The 18,101-nt window shown below is 42.8% G+C and overlaps 1 protein-coding gene across 4 annotated transcripts in view; it reads right to left on the bottom strand.

Moving 5' to 3' along the window:
• Positions 1-16,443, bottom strand: part of RBM20 (RNA binding motif protein 20) — a 104,991-nt gene extending 88,548 nt beyond the window's left edge. Inside the window, exon 1 of one of the 4 annotated variants that reach the window (XM_071812138.1) lies at positions 16,191-16,443. In XM_071812138.1, the coding sequence (XP_071668239.1) occupies positions 16,191-16,333 (143 nt within the window). In that variant the 5' untranslated portion in view covers positions 16,334-16,443. Of the gene's footprint in view, positions 1-12,892; positions 16,119-16,190 lie in introns of those variants that run through there. The other 3 variants (XM_065843210.2, XM_065843209.2, XM_065843212.2) reach the window with 3 other exon arrangements.
• Positions 16,444-18,101: the final 1,658 nt, after the last annotated feature.

Below are 18,101 nucleotides of genomic sequence, written 5' to 3'. Positions count from 1 at the left end.
AAAAATGAGGATGTTTCAAATTCATCAAATGAAGACTGCTATTAAAACTATTTAACACCACAATATGAAGAAAACTTCAGAATTTTTATAGGCTAGTTTTAAAACCAGATGTTTAACTCAGCTAATAAATATGTTCATGCAAATTCTGCAACATTCAAACAAATGTAGAAAGGTCAAGCTGCTAAAAACCAGATACAGTTTCTAGTTCTCCAGTTATTTAATCCAATCTATTGAAAAGAACATTAGAGAATTTAATATCTGCTTTAAAATGAGACAAAGCTTGTAAGATATTTTTAAAGACGAAGAGCAGTTACAAAAATAGTTCATTTAGCCACCTTGAGAAATGCACTGTTCAGGTTATCTAGAAGCACAATTCACAATTCCACTAGATTTGCATTATACCCGTAGAATTCTCCTTTCCCTTTCAGAGCTTTACAATGAATTTTAAAGGTAACTGCTCTGCTGATCTCCAGCTTATATTGAACAGATGAGATCTCGTAAATCAAAAGCTGTCCAGATCTCCTACTGTGGATTAACATATACATGATGGCTGCTTGCCCATGACTGGAAATCCTTCTGATAGCTTAATGCTGTCAGGTGCTCCATTTCCAATGGCCAAAACATAATGTAACATTCCAGAGGACACATTTTTCAGGCTCCATTTCAAGCACAGAGGTATGTTAACACCATTAAAACCCGCTGATTTTGTCACAATGCTTTTGTCAAGCATATGTTTCACTAATGCATAATAACTGTGTTCATTTATGAAAACACACGCCAAAAAAAAATCAGTTTGAAAGCTAAACATTAGTAGATAAAGCAAAGATGACAGCAGCAGAAGTTTTTTGGGTACTGATAGCATAATTTTTCTAATATTGGACTGCAGTCTCCAGTTGGAGAAAATAAAATCTATAACTTGCCTTATAAAAACCCCACTGTCTAGGTGAACACTATGTCCATATTTCAGTCTTAAAATGCAACACTGCATTTCTAAAAGGATACAGGGTTTGTGTATTTCTTTATGAGACATAAAACGCTCACATAAATCTCTGTACTGACAAATCTTCTACCTCAAGTAAAAAATGGGCAACAGGACATCAGGAAGTGGGGCAGTAGCCGGCCCAGGCAGGAGGATTTACAGAAAAGAAGGTTTGCCAAGGGTTTTCTGGAGAGGGCAGGGAGCGGGTGGAAGCTTGGAACATATTAATGGGCAAACTGTTCCAAGAACCAAGACTGGCATGGGAAGACGTGTCCAAAAGACTACAGCTCCAGGTTTGTGTTACTTCACCTCACTGTCTAGCTATCCAGCTACACTTCACTAAACACCGTGAATAGCAACATGTTTCTCACCAGCAATATAAATGCGCTGTCATCTAACACCCAAGCCTGTGAAATCTCTAGTATTTCTGGTAAGCGGGAGAGGGATGTATGTGGAAGTTTATCAGTAAGATCAACAGCATGTGGGATTTGCCTGGGGAGATGTAACCACACTTAAATCCCCACATTCCAGCCACCCTAAGACAGTTTGCAGCAGGCAGTTCACTCATTTAGCTGTCAAAGGTAGGACTACATCTAGACTCCCATGTGCATGCTCCAGGAGGATGTGGATGCTGAAGGAAACACCTTTCAAAACTCACCACCTCACCCAGCTTCAGGTACCTGACAAGACATAAAGGACCTGGCACAGCAGAGCCTGATCACTGCTTGACCAGGCACGGGAAACTGCAGGGACGACTCTCAATATCCCCCACACCACAGCTGCTCCCAGCGGCAAAAGCAAAGGAACCAGGAAAACCCTGAGGACAAAAGAGCACAAATTTTGTACTGTGCTTAGGATCAACAGCCAGTCCCAAAAGAGGATGCAAAGAAACACTGTGTTCCCTCAGGAGTGTCCTTGCCACTGTGAAAGGGCTCAGCTGAGAAGAAGTCCCACAACCTGTGCTTCAAGCAGCTGAGAGTCAATGAAATCGAGGGACAGATGTCACTGGGGACAGACAGACGCCCTTTTCCCTTCACACCTCTGGGTGCAACGCCAGGTTCTCAACACACTGTCGGTGGGATGGTGTGTTGGGGACACTGCGCTGGGAGGTGATGGTTTGCAGGAGGAAAGCACACCCTCTGCAGGCTGAAACCAAGAGACTGGAGAACATTACTTCTCTGTGCAAGCAGGGAGCACGCAATTTCATTTCAAAGGTGCTTGACAGGGGTTTTTCATAGATACACTCAAACGCAGGAAGAATAATTCGGTATATTCAAGTCGGCAGAAAAAAGAGTTTATAAGCAGTTCCACTGCAATTCCTGGACTGAGGCCACATCATCCCTTCCACAAAAACAAAAGAACAGTCATAAACAAAATAAAATAGGGATAAGCTTGCACAGAACAAAAGATCTGAAGAAACAAAAGTGTAACAAAACATTTTCAGTTATTACACCATTTTCTATTATTAAGGTCAAATGAAAAATTATTTGTTTGAACTTTTTACTGATCTTGTTTGTTTGTTTTTTAAGCAGACTTCCTCACAGTATTTTCCAGAAGAAAAACATGGAACAGATATGCAAAAACATCATCTACTTGCTAATTCTTTAATAGAGCAAAATATATTTTAAATGCCACGAGCCTGCCATCACTGTAAATAACTACAGAACTATAAATTAAGCATGAAACTGATTAAACAAACACCAAGTAGCTACAGGGTGTCTATAGAAAAGATGAATATATTTATAGCTCAGCAATTGGAGAAGAGAATATTTTGAATAAGTAGGTAATTAAGTTAAGAGAGCCTAAAGAAAGATTTCACACTCACATTCATATGCTGAAGCAGTTTAAAAATAGAGAGCAAGAACTGCCTGACTTCACCTTTTAATTTTAGCTGGGTGATGAGCTGGTCCCAAAGACAGAAAGGCACAGCAGGATTTTTTTCTCAGCAAAGTGCCCTTCGTATTTTTATGTGAAGGAAATGCAGTATGTTCTATTAATAACCTGCTGTAGCCCTAGATAAGTCTAGGCACTCTTACAATCAGGAAAAAGTTCTGGTTCATTTCTCCAAATCACTTGTACTCTCAAAGACATACCTAAGAGTTGGAGAACCTCCTGGCTGCCCCGGCCACTTCACAGGTAAATAACCCACACAGGACAAGACACTCATTTAGTTTTCCCATCAGTCACCTCCTGCAATTACTAAAGCTGGAAGTGTGTCACTTCTCTCATGAGGACGAAAAGACAAGTAACTGAGTTTGCACCTTGAGTTATGTTTAATTTCATTCTTATTTTAATTAATAGCTGGAAAAGAAAATGTTGATACCAGTTAGGCCAAGACTACATTGCAGATAGGAAAAAAAAATTAGAGTTGTTTGATGTAATGCTAACATGATGTCTGTTTTTTCCCAAAGAAGCTGGGGAGAAATAGATGGGCTTTTCTCTGCATAAAGATTGGTGTTTCTTCTGGGTACGCCTCCCTCAGACATTTTACCATCATGACACATCTCTGATGAATCTGACCCAAACGCAAGCTTCCCCAGAGCAGGTCCCACCTCAGCCAACACTGTTTCAGTCCGGGAGATTTCTTCCAGCAGGGCAGGACTGAAACCCTTCTTGGTCCATAGCATCATACAGAGAACTTTTCTGTCCTTCAGGGAATGGTGGAAATGGAGGATAACCATCATGCAGATCATTTTTCCAATATATTCTTCCCAAAGTGATAGCTATCTAAGTGAAGGTCAGATTCTTCTCAAAATCCTCAACTGTCTCAAAAGTGCCTTTTTAAGAAAGACTAATTTTGCTTGATAGATGGTAACAGTTAAAGCCTAGGCAGTAGTCTGAGTTAACCCTGCAGTGAAAGCAAGACCACTAAACTCTCCCCTTGTGATCCACAGCTGCATTCCATCGCTTGTATTTTAGAGCAACAATCAACAGCAAGACTCTGGATCCATCCACCCCCTCTTATGTTTAGCCTGTAATTATGGATCCATCTCAGGCTTCACCTGTAAACTTCTTAAATGTGTGAATACTGGTCAGTGATTCACTCCAGCTGCTTCTGTGAATAAGCATTTGCAAATTTTATTTGCCAGGCAGATGCAATGGGAGCTAGTGCAAGTTTGCATTAACATCCTGCTGGTCAGCAAGTATCAGGCAAGGATGCCCAGCCATTCTGATCTATAGCCCCACTATCTTGGTGAGCTGCTGGCCAAAAAGCAGAAGTCCATGCTATCCTCTTAGTGACATGCTTCCCATTCAATCAGTTCCTAAGGAAATAAAGCAGAGCACAACACTTATGCAGGTGAACCTAGGAAGCAGTTTGCTTACAGCTATCTACCTGATATATTTTGGTTTTAATCTTCAAAATATTTTGCCTTTTATTTTTTCCAATCAGACCTTGATCCCAATTCATGTTAGAAGTTTCTGATTGTCCTGAAAACCTTTTTCCACTATGATACACAGCTGAAGGGCATCGTCTTTTCTTCCAGCTGAAGGATGCTCTGCATTTCATTTGCACACGTGATTAGCACATTTACTCTTATCACTCCTAGCATTTCTAGTTTAAGTGTCAGATACCAAAACTGACCCTGGCACCAACAGCAATCTGTCCCACCACAGGAATGACATCTTCCACTTGACTTCTTGCATCAGATGAAGTTAAAGCGCTTGAAACTAGGGATTGAAGAGGTGACCAATTCCATTTCTTTTACCAAAAATCCTTCTATTTTAATCAGATGTCTCCTTGCAAGAAGGTTTTCAGCTGATATTTTCACCTTCTCCTGCTTAAGTTCAACACAAAGTCTGTAGGGCGAGATCATCACTCACTGTATCACTATTTATAGTTACTTGCTCTATCCTTATCCTAACAAGACCCTAATCAACAAAGCTTCTGACCCTCCCAAATTCAAATTTTAACATGAAGGAATTTTTATTTGAAGAAGCTTTTAATGAGTGAATTTTTTTGCTTTTCTTGCTCTAAAAAAATTATTTGAAAATTCAATTAATAAACCACCAATTCTTCTTCCTTTCCATTTCATAAATATTTCAAATAGTGCTTCTCTGTCACCCTCCTGTGTAAAGAAATCATTCATGGGCTGTAGGTATGAGAGGCTGGCTTTGTGTAGCAGGAGATAGAGAGATTCAATTTATCTTTGCCTCTTCTAGAAGGGGAAAAAATATGCCTTTGGAAGAGTCCACCGTGCAGACACAGCTCTTTCTTCTACAGTCCCCTTGTCCTTTCAGCAGGATAACACACCAGACTCCATCAAGTGGCCAGTACATCTTTGGCAAAGCAGTTCAGATTTCAGAAGGAAACGTACAAAATATTCATTAACTGCTCAAAAAAGCAACAAAGTCTGAATTTGCTCCCAGAGCCCATCCAACAGGATCCAAATCCAGGGGAATGACAGAAACTTCAGCTCTGGCTTTATCAGGCAGCCAGGTGGGGGTCTCATGTATATGAAGCATTCTCCAGGGCTTATCGAAGATGCAATATAGTTGCTACAGCACTGGTTCTCCTGCATATGTATAGAGCAATGAGCCTGAAAGGGATGTGGTCTCCAAGCCAGGATTCCAGCTGTTCCAGCAGCATCGTTACCATCAAACCCTGGCTCCCACAAGAAGCTGCTCTCACCGCTGCCACCCGGGCAGTTCTGTTCCTAGAGCCCTGGTCACTCTGCCAGCTTCACTACAGATAAATAAGTAAAATTACCTCAGGGAATTTAAATTAAGAGCCATCTCTCTGTCTCACAGAGTTATATATTACTCTGTCATGTTTAAGCATTTTTTCTGCCTCCCTTGGTGATTCTGTTATTTCTTAAGAGCAGGGGCTGGAGGTGGGGGGTGAGAAGTGATGTACTTCAGGTCTCCTCAAATTACTGAAGTGTCTAAGCTCAGATCTAGGGTCCATTTGTCACAAGTCACACCCTTGGACAGTCTCTGCCTTGTCCACAGGGAGCGAAGCAATGAGCCCTCCTCCCATACTGCACTGTTTATACAAATCACCAACTTGGAAGGAAAAAGTAGATACAGACCTGATAAAGTGATTCACTGCTAGTGAGGTCCCTCTGGCATCCAGCTAAGAGGTGAGAAAACTAAATATAACAAACTTAAAACTACAATTATTGTAGGGGAGCTTGCCAGAGCTGCTCTGAAGCTCCTAATGGTCTGTCGGGGATTTATGGATCAGCTGTGAAAATTTACTCACAGCTAAAACTTGCCAATCAAGTCCTCAGCTTTGGAACACCGCTACCAACTTTCACGTAATACAGCTGGAAATTATAGAACCGCCAAAGCAAAATAGTAGATTTTAATGCTTCAAGGAGGGACACACAAAAGAAAAAATTATCATATTAAACAGATCATTAAGAAATATGGGGGGAGTCTTGCTTCTCTGTGTTTGTACCTTTGTGTAAAAGAGTCTTAGATTCTACAGAAGGGGAGACTACAAACAGACGAGTGCCAAGTGCTGCTGAAATGCACAGTAAGACACAATATGTTGTACAAAAAAGGCTACAAATGGCTCTCTAGAGCAGATTGCCCCCATAAATCATGCCAGCAATCCAGAAAGTTATCTTAGTTGCTGATATTTTATTTCCTTGCCATATGGATTAGGATAAGATGGGATCTTTATAAAACTTAAAAAATCTCCTTTGAATAAAGTGGGAAACACAACAAAACTGTATCTGTTATTTTCATGTTATTACATTAAAAAACAGCAGCAAACATAACAATGACAACAAAAATCCTGGAACTTACACAGAAAACAAAGCAAGTAGCCAACTTAGATGCCAGATGTAAGACAGCACCTTTTTTCTCCCAGATGTTCCACACAAACTGGAAGCCAGCAGTGATGGCCACTGTAAGTGCCACGCTGTGCAGAGGACATGATGGGCTCTTTGTACCCTCTTCACCTCTGACTCTACAAATCCCTACAGCTGGTAAGGCTTTAACACTCCAGAGTATTGGTCTTAAAACATGTCAGACTATTAGTACACTATTAAGTAGAACAAAGGAACATGGATCCATACTCCTCCTTGCACAACTTCATGCTCTCTTTTAAAAAAGTGATGTTTCAATGCTAGAACACAAGGTAACTTTCTATTCTTTTATTTGGCTTCTCCTGTATCAGATTTCTGCTCTCAGCTATTACTGTTCTCTATATCTCTGTGCAGGATTCCTAGTGACCTGGCAAAGATAAGCAACAGTCAGGAAGTCTTGCAGACTTAGGTGATAGGATCTGATCCTCTAAAGCCTTACACACATAAATAATCCTCATGTGCATGGATAAGGCTTTGCAAGATCAGTCTCATAGTATATACACTATATCCAAGGAGGAATTTAAGTCTTATTTAACACTGACAAGTGAACAGGCTTGGCCACCTAACATATTTATGTAATGTACAAGGTATGTTTGGTTTACTTTGCACAGATATACTTTAATCACCCAAAAAAAACCCCAAATAAATCACACCTAGCCCTTGCAAATTTCCATTTTACACCCCCCCCCCCTTTTTTTTTTAAAGAAATTCAATCCTTTAACACTTTGCAATACAGAAAACCTACAAAACCTAGGTTGAACAGTAACAATCCCATATCCTTTAGAAGTGTGATCTACAAAATAACTTAAATTTTATTGTCAAATTTGAAGTAGTTAGTTAGTACTTTTTACTTCTCCAGGAGTAAGACAGGACCTGTTCAAATAAAATCCAAAACAGTGCAGAAAGACTAGATTGACTTGGATTCGATTTTATTCTTTTATTTACATCACTTTTGTAGAACCTCTTTGCCCATGCTGCCAATAGAGGTATCTATAAACACCATCACAGTCACCCACTATTCTTCTGTATTACTCCCAAACACTTTCACCTGCAGAGACATCACTGACACTCTTTTTGGTGTAATGCACCTCAGAGCAACCCGAGGCAAACCTCTTGGGTCATCTCCGAGGGTCAACAGAAAGATGCCAGCGGAAGGGTGAGCCCTGCCTGTACCATGAGGAGAAGGTGTTGCCACAGGATAGAACAGTGACCTTGAATAAACGGTAAATAAAGAAAAGAGCCCAATGTTTGGTTGTCGGTTGGCAGGACAGTGGAAAGTTCTAGGTGACCTTACAAGAATGTGCCATGAGTGGGGCACAAATGGATGGTGTAGAGCACATGGATAGCAGGGGTGTGAATGTTAAGATGTGTTAATAGAAGAGTTTGGAAGATAAGAGGAGCCTAGGGCTAAAAAAAAAAAAAAATCTCACCCTAGTTTGCTAATATTTCTCTCCACAGTTTTAGGAGACAAGTGTCATCTTTTCTCCAAATCCCATCCTCAGTCTGAACTGTGCATAATCACTGACAAAGAATTTTATGAGGGGGGAGGAGCAGAGGAAATATCTGACAACATCTGGAGTGGCATTCAGACCGCAAACAACACAAACACACACAGCTCTGCGGGGACTGGAGCAAACTTCTCTGCACCAGAAGTTAATCTGCCCTCACTCCAGTTCCAGGCACAGCAGAAAACAGGGTAAAAAAAGACATTATTAAAGCATTATATGGCATTTTGTTCTCAATAAGTATTTTGAAATTTTATTTTAGAGTTTTTTTAATAAATTGAGGCCAGAAAGCGAACAATGAAAGTTGGTCAGTGTGTGGTGGAATTGTGTGTTTAATCATCCTAATAAAATTACTTAGCACATCTGCCCCTAAGAGGAGAACACATTAATCAACAGGCACAAATAATATTTCTTACTGTAGAAACAGACTGTGGTCAATTTACTGCTGCTTTGCCCACAGAAGTAGTTTATTTGTTATTTCAGTAAAGGAAACGTCAGCTACCAAGTCACTTGTTTAAGAGATACATAAAACCTACTTCTTAAAATAAAGATTCAAACGTAAGTAAAAATGCAAGAGTAACATCTGCATGTTTCCAAAGAAGCGGCCCTAGCTCCCACAGACCATCAACTCAATCTCTCCCCTCCAGGAGAAAAAACACAACACATAAAACTCTAGCTTTCGACACTACCAAACTCAAGACATTTTACATTGTCTGAATTCTAATACTCCACAGCCCGCAGTACAGAGAATCGCAAGAACAATGGCAAGTTGAGGAAAGCTAAGACCAGACAACATCGCATGTTTTTAGTATCACAAAAGCCAGTAAGCGGGGGAAGAGAGCAGATGACCAGCAGTCAGCCGAGGAGCTGGCACGGAACTTGCCCACAACACTGTTTTCTGTGTCCATCCTGGCCAGCAGAAGACTTTACCCAAGGTAACAGGAGCTAAACCCTTCCGTATCCTGTCCCTGCCTTCTCCTAGTAAGAAGTATATCCAGAAGTGATGAAGCAAAATATTAATTATTCCATCCCTCTTCAAGCAGTCACCATCACTAACATTTCCCATAACACAGGCTTTAGCGTTACAACAACACAGGAGATGGACTACAGTTCACAACCCATGTAGCTACAGATTCCTATCAATCCCCAAGACAGGCAGAATCATGGCATGTCTGGAGCATTCTGCAAAGGCTACTAAGACACTGGCACGTCTTTAAACAACGAAGGTGATGGAGGACAGATCTGAACAGCATCATTTAGTGCAACAGTCACTCAGCACATCTCCACCCCAGTGCCACACACCTGCTGGTCCAGCTCATCTCCCAACACAGACATGCAGAAAAACAACAACAAATCCCTCTTCCTTGTAGTTCTTTGTATGCACGGGATAAATATGCAGTTTCTGGTACAGTTAACGTGAGTTAAACTCGCGTTTCACAAGTGTACATACACACATCAAAAAAAAAAAAAGCAGTAAGCCTGCAAGAAAATAACTGCCTATGCACTCACAAATACTGATCCTTTAAGAAAACAAGCCTGAGCCCCTTCCTGCAACAGAATACCCAGTGCTTTTATTTGGCATTTTTTCTAAATAGGCAAGAGGCATTTGTAAAACAGGCTGGGTTTGAGTTGTCAGAACAAGACAGATATTAAAGGTTTCTAAAACCCAAAAGGGCAGGTTTTCTGGTTTCCCCCAGTGTGCCAAGTGACAGCTTCACTGTGACAGGTCATTAGTGTGACAAAGAGAAAGCAGCTGGACATAGAGGGGCAGAGGCTAACAGAGCGATTACATCCTTAAATCAACTATAAAATGTTACAAAGCATGAAGAGGGTGAAAAAGCGGGCGGAGTATATTCAGGGGAATAAAGTCGATCTGATAAAGCGTCTGGCTGCAAATCAGATCAAAGCAGTTCGTTTAAAATAAAAAAAAAAATCAAGACAGCTTACTCTTCAGAAAAAGCAGATTCTATTTGAAGGAGTACTTTAAAGTGACTAAAATTATTATTTCATGCAAATAAACCATTTTTTTACCCTCCTAAATAAATTTCTGGAGTCCTCTATGAAGTATAAATCTATTTTTGAAGACATAGTTCCTCCCACTTTGACAGTCCCTGGAAAGGATCAGAACTAAAAAGTATTGAGGTTTTCACCCATCTCCATTTTCCTTCCCCCCAAATGAGGTCAGGAAGATTTTAGCATCATCTGCAGAGCAGCAGTAGTGCAGCAGGTCCCACGTCACTACTCACTGTTAGGTGCATGCAGCTTTGAATGGACACGGGCTGAATTAAGAGGAAAACCAAAAGAACACATTTCCCAGTCTTCTCATTGATGGGAACAGGAGTATAAAATTTCCAATAAATGAGCAACATCCAAGCAACTTAGTTACAGTACAGAGGACTCCATTGCCATGTGTTGTGGTCCAAAAACCACTTGTGTTGCTTCTTATAAGGTACGTATTATTTAACATTTTGCTAAACTTGATATCACTGCTGTTATCTCTCCGCTAAAATATATGAAAGAATTTTAACATTTCTGAGCAAAGAAGAACTGATTGATAACTAATAATACAAGCCAGATTACATGCAGATATTTGCATGGAAGGCATTCCTTCTAAATTCTTTTTTTCTGAACCCTTTCCACTTTGTACCTCTGTGCTCCCTCTTCAAGCCTTAAACTCAATTTTGTTGTGTTTTTCTCCCAATAAGATGCTGGGTTTTAAATGAGAGTTTGAAACAAACACATACAAAAACCAAACAAAAACTACTGGGTGGGGAGGGCCGGGGGGTGGGAAACACAACACCAAAACAGACACAAACAAAAGATTTCAAGACAAAGAAGCCCACACTTCCAGTCATTTTTGTTTTAAACAGAGAACATTCGTATGATGAATTGACCTTTAAGCTACGGGTCACACCTGGTATACAGGAGGAGTCACTAACTTCCATTTAAAAAAGATTTTAAAAAAAAAGTATTTTAAATGAGAAATTATAAGAGAAAAGAGATATTTCAACTACCTGCCTTGAAGGTAGTTATCATCACCCATTCTACTTTTTGTAAGCAACTAAACTTAAAAGTGAGGCACCCCCAGGCATCCCTGTGCACAGACACATTTGGCACCTGGATTTAAAGTTCTGATTTTAATGTCAGGTGAGGTCTGACAAGTCTCCATAACCACACAGCAAGGAGCCGGACAACTCAGAGAAAACTGAGCTTCCCTCGCTGTGTGTTTCATAACGTGCAGAGACGATGAGCAGGAAACGCAAGGAGGAGTTTAATAAGGCGGGTTTGGTTCCCACGTTCTCTGGCGCGTCCCACACCACGCAGTCGGCTTTGTCAGCTCCTGTCCCTTGTTTTGCTAAGGCTGCTCCGCTAAAACAGCTACAGTGCTTTCTGTTTTGTTTTCATCGCCGTTCAGGGCTGTTACAGCTGTTACAACACAAACTCGATGAGTTTTGAGGGCTCTGTCGGGTAGAGAAACAACTCAGATTCTGGAGATGCACTTTAAAAGGCAAATAAATATGGAAAGCCTGGATCAGTAACAGTAAGACAAGAAACAGTAAAACCAGTGTTTCGCCTAATGTCCCCTTGTTAAGTATCAGTTTAGCCTTTGCCATATATGCCAAACTATTTGCCATGACTAATGTATATAATGGGAGTACATTTCATATTTTATCTCTCCTGAGAGACCTTGAGTTGCGGTGGGGGGAGAGAAAGGAAAACCCCACATTTTACACAAAATAAGCACACAAGGAAAAAATAAAAAAGCACATGCTTAAACGTAACAGGTTTAAGCCTAAAAAAGTTGGAGGTCATTTTTTTTATTATTTCCTGACAAGTTTCCTCCTCACTGCTATAGAAATGAAGGACCGAGAGCACTCAGCACCAGCCTGCTTACTCCTGTCTGCCCCAGAACTGGCACAAACTGATGACGACTTGGGCACAGATGTTGGAAATTCCATCTTCCTTCCAGAGGAACTCAAAATCTCCAGGACACAACCACTCAGGAGCAAAAAGAGGGAAGAAATTTAAAAAAAAGCAGCCCACTTTGGTTTTCTCTCTGTTACTTTAAAACGCCTGTATTCAATTTGTAAAACAAACATATGCTCCTATATCAAACACAGGGAGTTAAAAACAGCTCCATGTCCACTGGGCAGATATTAGCCATGACAAATCCTTAGAACTGAAAGCACGCAACCAGCCATTGAAACATACAAAGAGACTGCATTTCAACATCATTAGGTCTCCTATAATTATGGAGTTTACTTGTGGCATGTTTTAAGGAAGAACCTTCACAGAAATCGCTCTTCATGCAACATCTTTACAGTCAGTTCACAGCCACCACTTGGTCCTTCATCTCAGTTATTTCCAGCTAGTTGCTCCATCCGACTGCAATGAATCACACACCTGGAATTATTAATAGAACCCTCCACTCTCTCACACTGCTTAGGCACTCCAGTCAATCCAACAGCAGGTGCTAAAACTCGTCACACACTGAGCTGTCAGCTGAAAATTGACATTTTGCAATGTAATTGCAAATTATAAACAAAACCTCCAAATTATCAACAAAAATTTTCTCATAAGAGCAAACTTACCGAGAGGGGGAAAACCCAACAAACCAGCAGTTCCAACTGCACATTAAAACATTTCTGTGCAGAACAGGTATTTGAGGTCTTCTCAGAGATTTCCCACACGTGTCTCACTTGCTGGTACTGCAGACCCTACCCCGCATTTCCACTCCTTCCACAAAACCGCAGTAAAAAACAGTTACAAACACCAAACAACACCATTACAACTGTCTTTCTCCTTCTTCTCAGTCTTCTGCTTTATTACATATGCAAATGGACGTTTTTGTAAGTCCTCCTTGTAGGGTGTAAATTCAAGTTTCCCTTCCCTGTCCACTTTTCATTCTCAGCTTTGCAACCTGAGGGCTGTGACTGCAATAAGGCTTGTACTTTTGGAAAATAACAAGTATTTTTCCCACCCAACATCACAACAACTTGCATAGATAGAAAGCTTTAACTGCTCTGTAAATCTTATGATTGGACCTTTATTATCAACAGAAATGACGTTGTCACTCGGGGTGAAAAATATAACATGTACGCAGTGTATTTCAATTTGTATCTTCTTGTATTTTGGAACTGTTAGCAAGGAATTTCAAACTAGGTATTTGGTTATATTTTAATACTAAAATTACATTATAAATGTTAAAGCAGAGAGACATTTAAACAATACAGTACATGCTACCTGCAGTGAGTGAGTGCAGCCAATGTAACTGCTACCAAAAACATTTCAGATCTTCAGTTTCACTACATTTTTATCCTTGTTCAGTGCTCAGTGTTCACAGTGGAAGTTTACCAGCTGCCCATGTAGGAAGCCATTTTTCAAAATGATACTGGTCCTCACCTAATATCTGCAAATATTTCTAACAAAAGTACTGAGGGAAGAAAGAAGGAATGCAGAGAGCTTTTAAAGTATCAACGGCATAATGAAAAATAGAAGTGTTGAAACAGTTAAACGCCACACAATATTCTGGCCTACACTGCTCTGAATTAGCATTCTGCAACTGCACACATGTTTACTGCAGCTCACAGAGCAAAAAACATGGCAATTACTTAAAAAAAAAAAAAAGTAAAGAAAATCAAAATGTTTGGGGAAAAAGGTCGATGTTTTCTTTCCCAGTAATGAGACCACAACTTTGTTTTGTAGAAGAATCACTGCTTTCCTTCCCATCCTATTTTCCTCGTCATAATACCTGTTCTAACATATTAGAAATATATTCAGAAGAGCAATTTAAGATATTCCCTAACATCTCCATTTCTTACAATTACTGAATATCCAATTCAGATAATAAAACACCAAGTTATTACCAGTGAATCAAAACATAATTTGCCCGTGGTTCAAGTTAAATTCAAGGTGGAAGCATATTAATTATCAGGTAAACAAAGAGACGCGCACCAAATTGTACCGCACAGTTACAAAACCAAACGATCAAGTTACAGAAGCTTAGATGGAGACATTCGACATTTGCCATTCTGCGCCACATTACCCTGATAAAGAATGGTTAAAACATGGCACCTCTCTCTTTCCAGTAAAGATAGGCTCAAAAGGAAACTAATTTCAAGTTTTCCTACATACAATTTGCTTGCAGGCATGACCAGCAAAAATGTGACACCTTTGTATTTAACATGTGCCGTATTATTATAGAAACAGAATCGTGAAGCCGTCTTGACAGCTTTGCCCATCTGACTTGCAATATGCATCCGCCTGAACTCTTGAAATGTAAAAAAATGGCCATCTTTAGAGACTATAGTTTAAGACTGATTTTGAGTCAGTGTAAATTACCTTCTGTTACACAATAATTCGTATGTAGCCCTGTGGGAGTCCAGCGAGCTAAGGAAACAACCATTAATGTTTCAGTTTCAACGCAAGCTTCCAAGTCTGTATTTCCAATTAGGAACAAAAACATGGGTAAGAAGAACCACTAATGTTTTCGTGATTAAGTTACAAAAATACAATTTAAAAGCAAATATACAAAAAGAAAACTAGGCATCAATATATATACAGGCCACACTCTACAGGAAGTGTTAAAGTCTAGTTTCATACATATTTATAAATAAGATAACGCAATTCCTAACTTAAAACAAGCCATACTCTAAGTTTGTCGTAAAGTTAAAGCACACATGCATATATATACATATATTTAGATACATGTATATATGTATTTTGAAAATACAAGTAAGAGGGTTGGAATAACGTCCTCTGTTAATCACATTGCTGGGTTTTGTTGACAAACTGGTAAAGGCGAAGCCTCAGCGCCTTTCCCGAGGGGTTGTCGCAGGGAAGCGGCGCAAGGCCCGCGGCGAGCCCGCCGCAGCCCGGCCCTGCTTTGTCACACTGTCGCCCTGCTCGGCGGCCGGACACAGGCTCAGGCCGGTTGGTGGCCTGGGACATCATGACAAAAGCGTTTCTCAACCTGCGCCACTGCGCAGCGTCCTGCTCGTCAAGCCAAGCAGCAAATCTTAAAGTAATAGAAGGCAAATTCTAACGGCTCCATAACGGGGCGTTCGTCAGTAGATTCACTGCTCTGTGAAAAGCCCCTATCTCTTTTAACCTGTTACGACTTGGGAAAAAGCAGATACAGTGCATGCAACCATCTTGAATCACCACAGAACAACTTATGTGTTACTCAGGCTTCACGTACTAACTCTGGAGTATTCGGTTTGTCTTCAAACTTCTCACTTAGCCAGAAAAGTATCGCTCACAGTACTGTATCTGTGTGGCAAAAGTACTTTTCCCTCTCCCTTTACGGGTAGAAAACGAAAACAGCAAAAATGCCGTTAGCATCACTGCTTCCGTTAATAAGCCTTCCACGCATGCACAGGCTACTTTTTCTGTGACAGTTTTGCAGAGATGCGATCGCTCCGGACACAACACGACCCTTCTCCCCAGGCCTGCCAAGGAGACCCCCGAGCCCGCAAGCAGAGGAGCGGCTGCCGGCCTCGGCACACGGCGGCGATCACGGAAAAGAGAAGAAAAACTTTCGCGACCGAGCGACCCGCTGCCTGGAGGAGACGCGGTGCCGGGGCGAACCTCCGCAGAACCGACACGAGCGGCTTTTCGGGCAGTAAATTTCTGCTGGGATGCGGGACCGGTGCCGGTCTTCAGTGGGATACGTGCCCCGGATCAGCGGGGACGGCCGCTGCGCCGAAGAGGAGGCTCAACCCCGCGGAGCAGCGCTCGACCAGGGCCGGTGCCGGGCCGACCCTCCGCCCGCCCGGCTGTCAGTCTGGGCGCGGGGGAGGGAAGGGGGGCACCGCCGCCGGGGAGGGGAAGCGACCCGCGCCTGCCCGCCCGCCCTCCCGGCCCGGCGGAACGCGGGGCGGCTCTTACTTGTGGAGGAGCTGGGGTAGGCTGGGCGGCGGCGGCATCCCTCGGCCGGGGCCGCGGCTGGGGGCCCCGCTGCGGGCATCGCTCTCCGGCGGGTCAGCGCCGCGGGGGGCCGGGGCCTGGCTCATGGCAGCGGCGGGCACCATGCGGGGAGGCCCCTGCGGCGGGAGGCGCGGGTGACCGCGCAGGGCACAGGACCGGCCCTGGAGGCAACCGCGGTCCCCCCGCCGCCCCCCCCGCCGGGCTGCGACCGGGCTGGCGACAACGGGACAGGCAACCCTCTGCGGCTGCCGCCGTGGCTGAGCCCGCCCTGCGGGAGGGCAGCCGCTACCGGCCGGGGGCGGCCGGCGCCGCACGGGAGCTTCGCTGGCGGGGCCGGAGGGGCGGGCGGTGCCCCCAGCCCGGCCCCCCCGCGGGCCGCGCCCGCCGGCCCCACCTGGGCACCGGGCCCGCTCGCTCCCTCCCTCCCTCCCTCCGGCGGCACCTGCCCCGCAGGACGGACCCCGGTCCCAGACAGCCCGGTCCCGGCCGCAGGCAGCCCGGCGGCCAGAACGAGCGGTTTCGCTCCGTGTCCTGGCTGGAGTGCACCTGGCCGTGCCCGGGACTCGCCCTTGAGACAGAAAAGGCGGTACGGTAAAGAGCAAGCGGCTCCGGCAGTGGTTTACAATCATCAAATCTTTCCCCAAGGGCAGGGGGGAAAAGTGTGCATATTATTTTAATCCCTCACCAGTAACACCTCTGCAGAAATGCTATTAGTCATTTATCAGACATAGGCTCTGTCAGCTGATACAAAACCGAAGAGGAGTATGGCCCAGACAACAATATAAAACTTCTCGGGTAACAGAGTCATCCCTAAAGCAAATCCCCAGTCTGGGCTCAACCAAAGAACCCGTTTTTAATAAAGGATTGTCAGTCTCGGGCTCCCTCCTTTCAAACACATACATTAGCAGGATCAAGACCTACCCAGCAAGGCTTTACCCACTGCTGTAGTAACACGGGATTAAGAACTAGGATTACAGGATGATGATACAGTGTGACAAAAAGGTGTTACCTGCATATATTTTGGGAGGACATTTCAGATGACCGAAAGAGCAGAAATTGCACTACTCGTACCAAATAAGGAACACTGAAAACATTCCTTCCAGGTCTTGTTGCTTTCTTCGTAATGTGCTCTGTCAGAGAGAACTGAGTCAAAGACCATTTCAGTGCTTGATCCTGCTCTGCCTCTGTCTGCCATGCACCCTCTGCCCAACACACACACGCACCGAGGAAAGCAGAAACACCCTGGTTTCTTTGAACAATTAATCCTAATTCAAGGGAAAGATAAATTTTGAAGGGGGTCAGGTTCTCCTCCCCTGTGCACCTGGTATAGTCATTTACAAGTATGTAGCCTCGTAAATGGGTACAAATTACTACCATCAGTGACTGGAAAATTTTAAGTTATTTGCATTTATCACGTACTTTGCACTTTGCAGATGGATAACAGTAACCAGGTGCAGGGAAGTTGAGAATCAGGTCCTACATTGGTTGCAGTGTTACTCAGTAGCAAATGTAACACCAAACGCACCTTCCAAAAACGAATGGCAATCACTACTTGTTAATACACATTGATTTAGACAATATTCTGAGAAATACAAAGACCAGAGCTTTACATCCTTTCCCCCAGGGAAGAAAAGTTTGCAATATTGCTTCCTTCCTGATTCAGCAAGAGCCAAGGGGTGGTCAGAGCTGTGGAGCTGATAGATGGCTGATCTTCAAGGAAAGGTAAGATCTGGCAGGCAGGTGAGGCAATGCAGGGAAACAAGTTTAGCATGTGGCACTAATTTAGTCTGAGGTTCAAAATGCGTCTCAGGTGTCCATTGATCATCCACAGAAAAAGTGGCTCTGCTTGAAGTTCCTTCTCATTACAGCAGC

This window comes from Patagioenas fasciata, chromosome 8 (assembly GCF_037038585.1).
Source record: "Patagioenas fasciata isolate bPatFas1 chromosome 8, bPatFas1.hap1, whole genome shotgun sequence".
Lineage (NCBI taxonomy): Eukaryota > Metazoa > Chordata > Aves > Columbiformes > Columbidae > Patagioenas > Patagioenas fasciata.
Note: the sequence above shows the minus strand (reverse complement) of the source record. Positions and strands in the feature narration are given on the sequence as shown.